Genomic DNA, 14,102 nt, shown 5'->3' with positions numbered 1-14,102 from the left:
TTAACACCAACAAGTGAAAAGAAAAGCCCAACATGTAGGAAAAATGTCAAACGTGTTCAGTCAAATCTTGCACAAGTTCATTTCTTGGTCTGACTAGTGAGACAAAATGCCTCCCACTAGTTAACTAGTTGAATAAACACGAGAGTCTCTAGTGAACTAGTGGCTCACTCTGGACTCAACTAGTTTACTAGAAAGAAAACATGTGTTTCACTAGTTCACAAGTGAGTTTGAAATGAGACCAACTAGTGCAACTAGTGGGAATTGTTGCATTTACAAGTTAACTAGTGAACATTTTGAACCTCACTAGTCAGCTAGTAAGGTTTGGAAGATCCAACTAGTGTAACTAGTTGACATAATATGCCTGACTAGTGAGCTAGTGATCAATTTTTAAACTGACAAGTTCACTGCTAAGGCCAGAACACCTTAACTAGTGTACCCAGTGGACATTTGGCCCTTACAAGTGAGCATGTCAACTGTGTAGCGGCAACTTAATATCCTTTTGTCGCTACGTCAGCAGGGCATGTAGGTTTTTGACTCGTGCTTTTCTTCGACGGGCTTTTCCTTTCCAAGACGACGACAAGGAATACACGAGGCCGCCATCGTTGATCCCAAATAAATGATTCGCTTTATTTTCTTGAACACAAATTAAGGCTTTATCAAAATGAAAAAATAAAACTTCTACAATACACTTAAACGAAATACGAAATCGGTTCACATGAAGTACGAAATCAGCAAACACGAAGTACGGTCAAAAAAAGGTGTTGCTCCGTGCCCTACTGTCTTCCTAATCATGCTTACATAAATCTAGCCTCTTAACAGACTAAAAACAGGACAACCAATGGAGCCCAGATACTTCGATATTCTTAATAAATTTGTTCTAAAATAAAATATCAAATATAAACCAAACTGCTTGCATCTATTAAATTCGAATTATTCAAAAGGCTACATCTATAGTTTAACCAAATTTTCCTTATGGCTCTAACAAACTGTAACATGCGATCATTCATGTCTCAGTTGCGACTTGAACACCGACATGTTCACAAGTGGGCTGCATGCAAATGAAGCAGGCAGGACAAGAATTTTAATTGGTCAATATTCAAAGAATGAATATTCAGTCTAAAAGCTTTAACCCTTACGCGCCCGGCTCGTAATACCTTAAGAAGAAAGTACAGTAGTGATTTTATAAATATAATTCATAATTTTGATTCATCTGTCTCTCTCTCTCTCTCTCTCTCTCTATATATATATACATATACTTTATATATATATATATATATATACTATACGGTGTATATATATATATATATATATATATATATATATGTTACAATAGAACAAATCTGAATAAAATATGTAATCAATTGCATTTTTAATACATTTTTGAATTGGTAAAGAGACTTTATGAACACCCTATATATATATATATATATATATATATATATATATATATATATCCATCCATCCATCCATCCATTTTCCGAACCGCTTGATCCTCACTAGGGTCGCGTGGGGTGCTGGAGCCTATCCCAGCTGTCTTCGGGCAGTAGGCGGGGGACACCCTGAATCGGTTGCCAGCCAATCACAGGGCACACAGAGACAATCAACCATCCACACTCACAATCACACCTAGGAACAATTTCAGAGAGTTCAATCAGCCTGCCACGCATGTTTTTGGAACGTGGGAGGAAACCGGAGGACCCGGAGAAAACCCACACAGGCCCAGGAGAACATGCAAACTCCACCCAGGAAGGCCAGAGCTGGAATTGAACCCGGTACCACGGTACCTCTGCACCGTGAGGTCGACACGCTAACCACTGGACTACTGGGCCACCCGTGTATTCATTATAAAGTCATTAAATATTACATTAAAAATACATTCATAATATGTCAATTTCATCGATGTGATATTACTGTATACCCAATTTTGTGGCTTACATGTTCACTAGTAAGCGTCAAAATGATCTTACTAGTGAACTAGTGGGCACATTTATGGCCTTACATGTTCACTAGTAAGCGTCAAAATGATCTTACTAGTGAACTAGTGGGCGTTTTGTGGCTTACATGTCAACTAGTAAGCCTCAAAATGATCTTACTAGTGAACTAGTGGGCGTTTTGTGGCTTACATGTCAACTAGTAAGCCTCAAAATGATCTTACTAGTGAACTAGTGGGCGTTTTGTGGCTTACATGTCAACTGGTAAGCCTCAAAATGATCTTACTAGTGAACTAGTGGGCGTTTTGTGGCTTACATGTCAACTGGTAAGCCTCAAAATGATCTTACTAGTGAACTAGTGGGCGTTTTGTGGCTTACATGTCAACTAGTAAGCCTCAAAATGATCTTACTAGTGAACTAGTGGGCGTTTTGTGGCTTACATGTCAACTAGTAAGCCTCAAAATGATCTTACTAGTGAACTAGTGGGCGTTTAGTGGCTTACATGTCAACTAGTAAGCCTCAAAATGATCTTACTAGTGAACTAGTGGGCGTTTTGTGGCTTACATGTCAACTAGTAAGCCTCAAAATGATCTTACTAGTGAACTAGTGGGCGTTTTGGGGCATACATGTCAACTAGTAAGCATCAAAATGATCTTGCTAGTGAACTAGTGGGCGTTTTGCGGCTTACATATTCACTAGTAAGCGTCAAAATGATCTTACTAGTGAACTAGTGGGCACATTTATGGCCTTACATGTTCACTAGTAAGCGTCAAAATGATCTTACTAGTGAACTAGTGGGCAATATGGAATAAATACTCAAAGGGCTTGCCTGGCAAGCCCTCTGAGTATTTATTCATCCGTGATTGTATTGTAGACCAATGAGAGCACGTCCGACAGACACGTGGACTTCGGGCAGCCAATCATGATGCATTTCGAGCCAAGCCCCAACAAAAACCGAGGAGAAAACTTTCAGACGCATTGAAAGCTTTTGGGGTAAATATTACTCTTGTTGTTACACAAGATGTTGTTTTACGATTATTTTAGGCGGTAAAGTTATGGTTTAAATGTCAAATATGTGGTCAATTTATCAAGATGAAGCCTGCTTAAAAATTTGCTCCAACGATTTCGGAGATGTGTCTGACTTTGACAGCAATGGCGGCAGTTCAACGCTGACAGTCGCAGTCGGGTGCAGATTTATTTCGGCAGGACTTTCTAAAATCTGCCGTTTTCTCTGACAATTCTCTGTCTGACAGTCACATTTTGCCTTATTACTCACAAGCTAATTGACATTTAAAAAAGAGTTAAAGTTAATGTTTGGAACATGATTTTGCTCTTACTGTTTGCTGCCTTAGTTCGTTTGAATTATTCGCTGCCTGCATTACATGAAGTACATTTTTTAATATTCACAAGACTGTAACTGTGCATTATAAATAATGTAACATTTGCATGTTTTACTGGATCTACAACTAAACTAAACTAGGTCCTCGTTTCTGGGAGAGTCCACAGCACCTCCTGCATCACAACCATTCTGCCGGCACACCTTCAGCAGCACGATGTTTCTAACGGGAGCTGGAGGGTGATCAGCTTCATTGAAGAACAGGAGGAGGAGAGGCACAACGTTTGTCATCTGTGATATGTTTTTAGACTTTTCTCCTCATTTAAAAAAACTGTATGTTTTGTTAATTTCTTGATATAGTTCTTGTATTTAAATATTTTAACAATCAAATATTTTTCAACTGTGTTTTGGATATGAATTGTATGAAATAAATCAGTGAAGCCCCAATAAAGTTCTACTCCATCTAATCTGCTCGATTACACTGCTGTCAACCTGCTGTAAATAATGCCTTCATTCATGATTGTAGAAACCTCAGAACGGTAAACATGTGAATTATTTTATTTTAAAATATAAGAAGCCTATGTTTTTCAATTGTGCTCATTTTCGTTGTATTGCACGACAAATATAATAGATGAGCCGGTTTGGGGACATCATCAACCAAGCTGCTGCTCCAATTGCAATGCGATGTCCTGCTCTCCTAAATTCGCATCTACACCACAAATTATAGCATCCTAACTGATTTAGCAACAACTGAAAATTCACATCATTATTTAGGGAGAATATGTTGCAGAACTGTTGCATTATATGGTGCCGTATTAATTTTATTTAGTATAGCATACATATATAAAAGTGGAAAGATACTGTAGAGCTGTACCATTACTCTTTATCTCCATGTACATAATAAATAAACATCACCTACAGATACATTGACTGGTAAAAATTGCTTGATTCCTTCTGTATACTGTAGATATTACGCAAATGGCGGTAAATAATTGTGAAAGCTCAGAATCAGGTTTTAAAGGGTTAATTTTTTGCTGGGTGGTGCTCTTATCGTGGAGCCAATAGGAGGTGTTCACTTCTGGCACTGTCCTGCCTCATGATTAGCATTTAGCGTAACTAGTGTGACCAGTGAGCCATTAGTGTTTCACATGTTGTACAAGTGAACATTTTGCCATCACTAGTTAACTAGTTAAATCAAACGACCATTTAACTAGTTGACTAGTGAGTAGGGTGACATCCACTAGTGCGACATTTTGACTTCACTAGTCGAACTAGTGAAGTCAAAATGTCGCACTAGTGGAACTAGTGGATATTTGGGGCATTACTGGTGAGCAAGTAACATTTTTGGACTCACTAGTTGGATATCAAGGCTTTAACGGTCTTAAACTAGTGCACTATCAATGTTTTATCCTCCACTAGTTAACTAGTGGATATTTCAGCTCCCACTAGTTAACTAGTGCAGGAAATCATAGGCCACTAGTTAACATGTTAGAACAATCCACATTTCACTAGTTAACATGTTAACACTTTTTAAACCTTACTAGTAAACTAGTAAGACTTTGAACCTCACTAGTTTGGTCTAGTGGGCCACTAGGGCATAAAAAAGCTGACTAGCTGGGAAGTTCCCTCTGCTTGTGTGCTTCCAGGTGTCACTAGTTAGAATTTTGTCAGCACTAGTTGGACAAAAGTGGCACTAGTTGCCAAAAATGAGTGGCTAGTGAGGATTTCTGTGCAACTAGTTCGACATTCGGTGTCACTAGTGTGGCCGAGTGTCGAACTAGTGCTGAAAGAGATCGAACTAGTGTAACACACTTATGTTTGATATCAGGGATTTGGAATAAATGCTCAAATGGCTTGCCATATGGACCAACAGATATGGTCTGTACTTTGTCAAAATGCCAAAATCGAACTTTGCTTGACTTTCTTTGTTTCAGATTTTTACATAAGGGGAAGGACTGCCCGCCCCTAATTAACATAATTAACAACTATGCCTATATGTACGTGTGACTGTAGTTGCTCGGGGCTTCCTGATGAAATCTGAGACTCACAGGAGCCCGAATCGATTCGTGTTGTGCCCTGAACGTTCAGTAAAACATCTTGCAAGAACTTCTCCATTTCCAGCCTCTGACTTTTGCACATCAACTCAGCCCGAATCAAACGAACACGCGGAGGACCTGGGGAAGTGGGGAACGGTCAAGGGATCCCGCCGTGTCGACAACAACACGCTTCCCCGTTTGATCATCCTCCAACAATATATATATATATATTTCTACACAATAGCAGTCTCGTCCACGACGTCTTTTTACGTCCCACCAGGGTTTAGCCAATGTGTTTATAAGGAGACCAACATCTCTTTAGGCGTGTGTGTGTTTGCGCGCGCGCGTCTGTGCGCGTGTGTGTTTGTCTTGCATCGTGAAAAAAAAAACGGACGAGTATAAGCTGCTTAATGGTTTAGTCATGATTTGGAGGGGGTGGGGGGAATACAATTTGTTTCCTAAGTCAAACAACCCCACTCCCCAAACAAAAACGTGTATTCAATCATCTTTTTAAAACGTTTTTTAAGTAACAAAGGAAAAGAATCACTGTCAAAGTTTCATCGAGTTGTTAGTGTACCAAAAGTTGGACATGCCCAAATCAACCCGCCCCCACATTTTTTAAACCTCATGAAGTACATATTTGTTTCTGGGTGTCTTGAAAGGCGCTTATAAATAAAATGTATTATTATTATTATTATTACTTTTACTTTCTTTTTTAAAAGTCTTAACACCTCCCGAGCGCTACATGTCGCTGTAAGCATACTATTCCTCTCTGCTGCTGTTCTGTCATGAGTCAACGAGTCCCTGCTTCCTCCGTTGCAGCTTGTCACTCATTGACCGGTTCTCATACTGGTCTCAAAGTCCAACTAATGCAGGTGAGATCATTTTAAATGACTCTTTTTAGTGTGGGATGCGCCAGTGGTGCTTTGACAGAGACCGCAACCTCGGCTTAAGTTGAAACAACAAGACAAGCGAACAAGACTTGGTCGTAGTGACGTGCAGGTTTGCTAGTAAAGGTTAGAAAACAATTATTGATCCATTGTCGGGACCTAGACTTTGACTATGTAATGTATCCCCTCATGTTTAACAGATGTTTTTGCCCATTTTTCTTTCACAGTCCGTAATAATGAAGAGCTCCAAGGAAGCCGTGCAGTCAGCAGCTAAAGAGTTTTTACAGTTTGTCAACAAAGGCGTGTCTCCATATCACGGTAAAATCTGATGAGTTGTCATCCAAGTGCATTCAACATAGTTCTTCTGAGATTATTTTCTGTCGTATATCAGTCGATCTTGACATTCATCCTCACTTATTGTGTGTCCTTTGTGCTAGTTTTATTGGGCTTGGGCATTTATTTTCCTTTAAAAAAAGTCTTAATAGACATACCCAAGCAAAAATGTCACAAAAGTGGATCCACGGGTTATGTATGTGCCTTAGGCCGTATAGTAGCAGATGTATCATTGTTCTGCCTGTCACTGTACTTTACTGGCATAACTGGATGAACAAATATACATTATTTGTAGCAAATAATAATCACACTAATCACACTGATGATCTTTAATGAGTGTAATATGAGAAGATTTCCCCCAAAAGACTGAGTGCGGTTGAAATGCCCCTTCAATTTCATTACATGCCAAGAATTTTGAAAATTGATTGATGGGTTCTGGAGAAATTAAGTTGTGTGCGTGTGCGTGTATGTGTGTGTGTTCCCATAAAAATTGGGAAAATGTTTTTGTGTGATCTCACCCATTAAAAAAAAAAAAGGTAAAAAAACACCATGACATTTGAGTAAAATAGTGTACTTGATTGTTTCTCAATATACATATGTCCTTAACAGTTTTGTTTTCTCTGCTACTCTGGGAACTTTTTTCCAATTCCTTAAAAATATCCACAATCAGCTCATATGGACCAGGCTTCTGAAAGAATTTTCAAGTCACCGCGTTAAAATGGTCATGGTGTTTCAAATGGCGTAACTTGTCCTAAAATTCCAATTCATATAGCACAAGTGGAACATGTGGAATAGGTCATGTGCTTATTGTTTTTTTTTTTTATATACAGAATTGATTTGTTCTGCATTCCATTTTTTTTTTAAATTCCACAAAGATGTCGGTCACTTGTAACATGGCTAATAACAGCACACTGCTTGAGAGTCACTCCTCTCTAATAACTTGAATCTTTTGTGGATGACTTCTACCTATTGACTTGTGAACAGGTCAAACTACATTTACGTCTTTGAAGTTGAGATAAGATAACAGGGACCTTTCATTGTCTCTCACCTTGCACTTTGACTCCTAGCGCCTATAAAATAATCACACTCAGAAGTGACATCTTGGTGATTACGAAAGCTATGCAAACGCAAATAAATAAGTGTGTCGTCTTCAGTGGTGGAAGAATGCCGTAAACGTCTGCTGGAGGCGGGATTTGTCGAACTGAAGGAGAAGGACAAGTGGGACATCCAGCCGTCCAACAAAGTAAGTTGGTCTGGGCATGTGCTGTTGTGGTAATAATAGTCTCTAAAAGTGAACTGTGTATTTTGTAGTACTTTGTGACCCGGAACTTCTCCAGTGTCATAGCCTTTGCAGTCGGGGGGTGTTACTCGCCTGGAAATGGCTTCTCCATGATTGGAGCCCACACAGACAGCCCCTGTCTCAGAGTGAGAAGTCAACAGATTTATGATGTTTAAAGCCCACTCAACTAACACAACATGTTTTGTTTTGTTTTTAGGTGAAGCCAAGGTCCAAGAGGACAAAGCAAGGCTGTCTTCAGGTGGGCGTGGAGTGCTACGGCGGAGGCATCTGGAACACCTGGTTTGACCGTGACCTGACCATTGCGGGCCGTGTCATTGTTAAGGTAATGTTAATAGAATCTAGGCTTGCAAAGTGAAGGGAATTGTTCCAGAAAGTTTCTGGCAAATTTACATGGGAAGTTAAGATGGAGTTTTGGAAATATTCCAAACTGGAAACTTTCCATGGGGTTGGGGATAAAATATATCACATTCAAGCATAAAATACAAAGAATTTGTTAGGTCATACGAAGACAGCCATGCAAAAACAGATATTGCAGCTCTATATCCCCGAATGCGAGGACATTACAGTACTGTACTTCACTGTTTAAAAAAATAAAAAAAAAATGCAGAAGGAAAGTGCTACACATAAATACAATTTGAACATAAAATATTAAACCAAAGATCAATAAAACACGAAACCAAGGGCAGAGTCTCATGCTGAGTATTAATTGTTACATTTTTTTCTACTTCACACCAGCGATGGTTTATCTAAAGCTCTAAAGCTCACTGCCTGTAACCACATTTTGTCCTGCAACACAAAGCAGTTTCAAAAATTTGAAAAAGGTGACAGACACACAGAGCTGGAAAAACTCATATCCTGTGAATTCTCATGAATTCCTCTGAAACGTTTCAGCCCGGAAAATTCCCAGAGTTTTGCAACCCAAGTAAAATCTCACAGTGTGCTTGGGCATTTGAGACGTTGCCCATACATGTGTATCGTCATGCAGGGAGATGGCAGACTACTCCATCGGCTGGTGCACGTGCCACGACCTCTGCTCAGGATTCCTCACCTGGCCATCCACCTACAAAGGGACATTAACGACTCCTTTGGCCCCAACAAGGAGAACCACCTGTCAGTAACTTGGAGGAGAGATGTCCATAATTGTACTTTACTGAGCTTAACGTCTCAGGTCGCCTCTCGTGTTATTTTCGCAACATCCATCCATCCATGTTCTGCTGCTTGCCCTTAGTCACAGGTGAGCTGGAATCGGTCCTGACTCACTCTGATCCCGAGGCAGGATACACCTCGGGGTCACTCACAGAGAAAATAGACAGACAATCAAGTCTTCAATTAACATGCATGCTTTTGGAATAAGGGAGGAAGCTGGAGTACCAACACATGCATGAGAAAAACATGCAAAACAGGAACCCAAACTATTGAGTAACATTCTTGTTCACCATGGGCTTTATAACATAACAAATGTCGTCGTTTTTTGGGGCATAGTATTGTGTATTTCCATTAAGAAGTTTTGCTGACACAATGGTTTTTCTCTCAGTGTGCCCATTCTTGCCACCGCCGTCCAGGAAGAGCTGGAGACAGGCAGTGCACCATCAGGGGATGCCGCCGGCGCTGCCAGCACGGTGAAGATGACACTGACACATCATATTGAGCACACATGTTACGGTTTGACAACATCAGAAGCTAATTATAATGTTGGACATCATTGTGTTTGGTGTCCCCTTCAGGCAGACAAGCATCACCCAGCACTGGTGAAGGTTTTGTGTTCGGAGCTGGAAATTGAGCCGGAAGCCCTGCTCGACTTTGAGCTCTGTCTGGCAGACACTCAGCTGGGGGTGAGCCTGTCCTTCCACCAACTCCACATTAATTGCCTGTAAACTTGGGAGGTATTTTGTCACATTTTCTCCATCTGTCATCTTGTTATACGTGTGCAGGCGTTGGGAGGTGTGTATGAAGAGTTTATTTACTCTCCTCGCCTGGACAACCTCCACAGCTGCTACTGTGCCCTGCAGGTCTGACTCGCTCACATCTAAACACCTGCAGTCTGTGGACCAAGCATGGGCAAATGGTGGCCTGTGGGCTTGACCCCACTCTGAGTGGGCCCACTGATTTTTGGAAAAAATATGCACTTTTTTTAAACAATTCTTCAAAAAAAGACTGATGAATATTCAATGCGTTTTGTATGAGACAAAAATGGGGGAAATTGAGTGGAGGAGGAGGAGGGGATGCAGAAAAAAATGAGCCGAAAAGCCCCAGAAATTAAAAAAAAAGAAAAAATTGGGGGGAAAAATCGGAAAATATGCGAATCCTTGGGTTCTGAATTGCAAGCATGTAGGGGTTGACTTTGCAATAATCGGAAGATGCGGCTTCCAGGGTGACAACAGTTGAGAACCACTGGTTCATATGTTGCAAAAGCAGTCATTTACATACATGCTGAGCCTCGGTGGCCATCATGCGTTGAAATGTTATCGTCGACCGGCTGTCATGTCCTGAAAAATAAAATGCCCAGGCCTGGCCCGTAACTACACCATTGGGGAAAATGATGACATTTTCCTGAAATTCACGATGACCATCCCACCCCTGGGAGTGGCATTGTAACGAAGCAGACAGACCGGTTTTCTTTGCCAAAATTTTGTGCTGAAGTAACGCCTATTATTCATGTTCTGTGCAGTGTCATTTTTGTTACATAATATTTCCAAAAGGAATATTTTTGTAAATTTATTCATTTATTAACAAATATTTAAAATGTTTCCCCCCAAGAGCAGGGGTGCCAAACTCATTTTTGTCACATGCCACTTAGGAGTAATGTCTTTGCTAGGACGGCCGTTATGACAGTCTAACCAAAAACATTTTAAATTGTCTCATCATATTATTACTTGTACCCACAAAATGGATGGATTACTAATTTTGAAATCACTCAAGTCAACTGTAATAGTTCAATTATTTTTCGAGTGAGTGTAAACAGGGGAACAAAATGGTTGCAAAATCTCAACATTATTTATTAGACATGACAATTTGACATTTTAGTACTGATTTCAGCAAGGACCATGGAAGTTGACGTGCATGATTTGCTTTCACAGGCCACTTAACGTGTTGTGACAGGCCGGATTTGACACGCCCTAGAGGAAATTGTCTGTAAAGGGAAAAAATATACGTTTCTGTGTGATTTAATGCAGTTGATGGGGGTGGGGGGCTTGACAGTTTGAAGCCTGTATTTGGTTTCCAGAAGAATTTTCCAAAAGGAGGAAAAATCCCAAACTCTAGTATAAAACCTTTGTTGTTTCCCCTTTTAAAATGTGTTACTGTTATTATTATTATTATTATTGAATGAAGAAAAGAGGATTTCTATTTTAATAGCCATATTGCCCAGACCTACGTTGTAGTGAGTCACCATTATTGATCATTTTCTGATGTGGTCCACTTGTTACTGACTTGTGTCAGGGCCTGATTGAGTCCTGCTTGGGAGACTCGCTGAGCCAAGATCCCAACATCCGCATGGTGACGCTCTTCGACAACGAAGAGGTTTGTGATGCTATGACTGATCTTCCTGCTATATTGGCCTCTTCTTGTCATTATCATATGTAGATGTTCCCAGATTGACTTGGTTATCCTGTAACCGCCCTGAAATTAAACAGTACGTGCATGAAATCTGCTTGTTGAAATCAGCATTATGCTCAAATGCATTTCCTTCCACTATATTTAAGTTTCCTATTGAGAGTGAACCTTCAAATCAAAATCCCTCGTTTAGTCCCAATAATGTCCATGGAAGGTTTCCAGCTTGGAAAATTAACAAAATTGTGTAACCTTAGTGGGAATTTTTTTTTCCCCCTCTCCCTACCCAGTGTTTTCCTTTCTGAATTCTGACTGTAATTTCCCCATTGCGGGACAAATAAAGGACATCTTAATCTTAAATAGTAATGCAAAATAACCTCTGACTCTTGACTGTGTTTTATAGGTGGGCTCAAGGAGCACTCAGGGGGCGGAGTCCAATTTAACGGAGCTCATCCTCAGCCGCCTCGCCTCTTCCTCCTCCAACCCCACCGCTTTCCAGCAGGCGGTGCCACTCTCCTTCATGATTAGCGCTGACATGGCTCATGCTGTGCACCCCAACTACCAGTCAGATCACAAAGACCATCAAACCCCCCCCAAAAAAAAGGTGTTTCAATAAATTAATGAAATGTCTTGTCTTCACAGGGAAAAGCATGAGGAGAACCATCGGCCAGCTTTTCACAAGGTAAGTCCCCCCATTAAAATGAAATGAAATGTAATTGAGTACCAGCATCTCGAAAAATACACCACTGTTTTTGGGGGGGGGGGGGGGGGTTGTATATAAAATTAATAAAGGAAACTAGCACTGATTGTCAAGTTGAATATTAAAATATAACAATGGAGAATGTCAAGAAACTGGCTATGAAAAGTGTAATTAAGCCAAAAGTCAGACACACTGTCATATTTTGTATTAGTGGTGATGAATCTTTAAGGGGGGTGGCCTAGTGAATGACTCTCAAGCTCTGACTTCTTTACCTTGGTTGGTCATTTACCTCATGGTTAGTTTAGTCTCAGTGTGTGTTCCTTGTTCATCGTGTGTGTTTTCATTTTGATTTTTATGTGTTTGACTGTCCTGTCAATAAATGGCTGAAGATGCATTGGTGACTGTCAGTTCAGATTTTGTCTCTCAACACAAAGCAAAATAAGCAAGCGATGCCTTGTAAGTGGAAAAACTTAAAATTTGGGGCACTTGTCCCTCGATGGAGAAATGTGGAATGAGTGAATTGTTTCTGTGTTAGACCTGTATTTGCGCTCTTGTTTTTTTCAGGGTCCAGTGATCAAGTTCAACAGCAACCAACGCTACGCCACCACCGCCGTGACTGCCGCCATCGTCCGAGAGGTTGCCAGCAAGGCCGGCGTTCCTCTACAGGTAGCGTCGGTGTTGTAAGAAAATTGCAACAGCTACACGTTCAGTCCTTCTTCCTTCCTCCTGAGCTGTCAGCCCCTGAGGACTTTGCTTCTTCAGCAGTTTCACAGAGCTCTCATTGCTTGATCAAATGTTAGTACAGGCCAAGTGTAGACCATTTCATAATGTTTGGAAACGATAAGTGGGGAATATACTTTCAGGCGGAAGAAATTTTATTGAGTACGACTGGACTGAACTGAACCAATGACAAACCGTTGTTGGGGTAATGCTGCCATCTTTTATCCCAAAAGGGCTGTAGTGAATGTGTGATGTCATAGTGAAATTTCCTATACTGTCTACTGCCCACCCAAATTTCAGTGACCAGTGTGACCTCTGGCTCCTCCTCATGCAGGATGTGATGGTCCGTAACGACAGTGCATGCGGATCCACCATCGGCCCCATCCTGGCCGCTGGGCTCGGTGTGCCCGTGGTGGACATTGGTGCTCCCCAGCTCGCCATGCACTCAATCCGGGAGATGTGCTGTACTTCCAGCATATTGCAAAGCACCATCCTTTTTAAGGTAAGCTCCCATTTTGTGAAACACAGCAAACCACTGAGTATCACAATACTAGTTAATATGATGCCGAAAAAAAAGCTAATTTTAACTTTTTAGAAAGTAGTGTTAAAAAAGTGACATTTTTTTGTTGATATTTACGTATTTTTCTGGCTTGTTGCGTTTTCGTTTTGTTTTTCACTGCTACACCTCAAGAAATGTCTGTGACAATGCCTGCTGATCTGTATTCGTCTTTCTGCAGGCTTTCTTTGAGTTGTTTCCCCATGTGAGGAGTGTGTTGGTGGTCGATTAGAAACAGGAGGATGGAAACAACCAATATGAGTTGGAGTCAGTTCAAAAGATGAAGGTATTTGTTGATAAAGAAGAGTTATCACTTGCTGCAACCACCTGTCATTATATTTGCAATAAAAGGCATTGAAGGACTGAAGTGCTTTGCTTTACTCTGGAAGCTGTTTCAACTCTTTTGGTTATCATGATTTTAAGTTACTTGCTGTCAGCCACCAGTGATGGGGAAATGTGGTAGGATTGTAGTGCCTCTACTGAAATTACAATATCTGAAATACAACAACTGTTTCAACACTGCGGTGGCACATGTGGTTAGCACTGCTTCGTCTCAGCAACAATGTTTGGCTTGGGATGTGGATGGAATCCCGGGTAGGGTCTTTTTGTTTGGGTACACCATGGACTGGCCCCCAGTCACTCATGGGACACATATAGACAAACATGTAAACTCACATTCACACCGATATGGAGTGTTTGATTAAACTTATTTGTGCGAATGATGTGTGAACCACATGCACTAAAAACATAT

General features: G+C 40.7%; 1 protein-coding gene across 2 annotated transcripts; it reads left to right on the top strand.

Annotated features, from left to right (window-relative positions):
* The first annotated feature begins 5,572 nt into the window (after window positions 1-5,572).
* Window positions 5,573-13,718, top strand: dnpep (aspartyl aminopeptidase). 2 transcript variants are annotated; one of them, XM_086118566.1, is made up of 15 exons: window positions 5,573-6,319; window positions 6,421-6,511; window positions 7,681-7,769; window positions 7,838-7,951; window positions 8,023-8,148; window positions 8,812-8,936; window positions 9,361-9,445; window positions 9,551-9,658; window positions 9,758-9,835; window positions 11,265-11,345; window positions 11,779-11,939; window positions 12,018-12,057; window positions 12,640-12,741; window positions 13,130-13,297; window positions 13,533-13,718. In XM_086118566.1, exons 2-15 carry the CDS (start codon window positions 6,430-6,432, stop codon window positions 13,581-13,583), a joined length of 1,410 nt encoding a protein of 469 aa, XP_085974692.1. In that variant the 5' UTR covers window positions 5,573-6,319; window positions 6,421-6,429; the 3' UTR covers window positions 13,584-13,718. The 2 variants fall into 2 exon arrangements, with proteins under 2 accessions (XP_085974692.1, XP_085974684.1); XM_086118558.1 differs by having other exon boundaries at window positions 6,126-6,178.
* The last annotated feature ends 384 nt before the right edge of the window (window positions 13,719-14,102 follow it).

Source organism: Hippocampus guttulatus, chromosome 1 (assembly GCF_054856545.1).
Source record: "Hippocampus guttulatus isolate MCC_2025c chromosome 1, RoL_Hgut_1.0, whole genome shotgun sequence".
NCBI classification, from domain to species: domain Eukaryota; kingdom Metazoa; phylum Chordata; class Actinopteri; order Syngnathiformes; family Syngnathidae; genus Hippocampus; species Hippocampus guttulatus.
The sequence above is the reverse complement of the archived record's forward strand: the minus strand, read 5'-3'. Positions and strand labels throughout refer to the sequence as shown.

What these genes read in the sequence shown, in the direction of transcription:
- dnpep (XM_086118558.1), top strand. An exon ending in GCTGCTACTGTGCCCTGCAG is followed by an intron (nt 9,836 to 11,264) that starts GTCTGACTCGCT and finishes GACTTGTGTCAG; the next exon opens with GGCCTGATTGAGTCCTGCTT. An exon ending in AGGCCGGCGTTCCTCTACAG is followed by an intron (nt 12,742 to 13,129) that starts GTAGCGTCGGTG and finishes CTCCTCATGCAG; the next exon opens with GATGTGATGGTCCGTAACGA.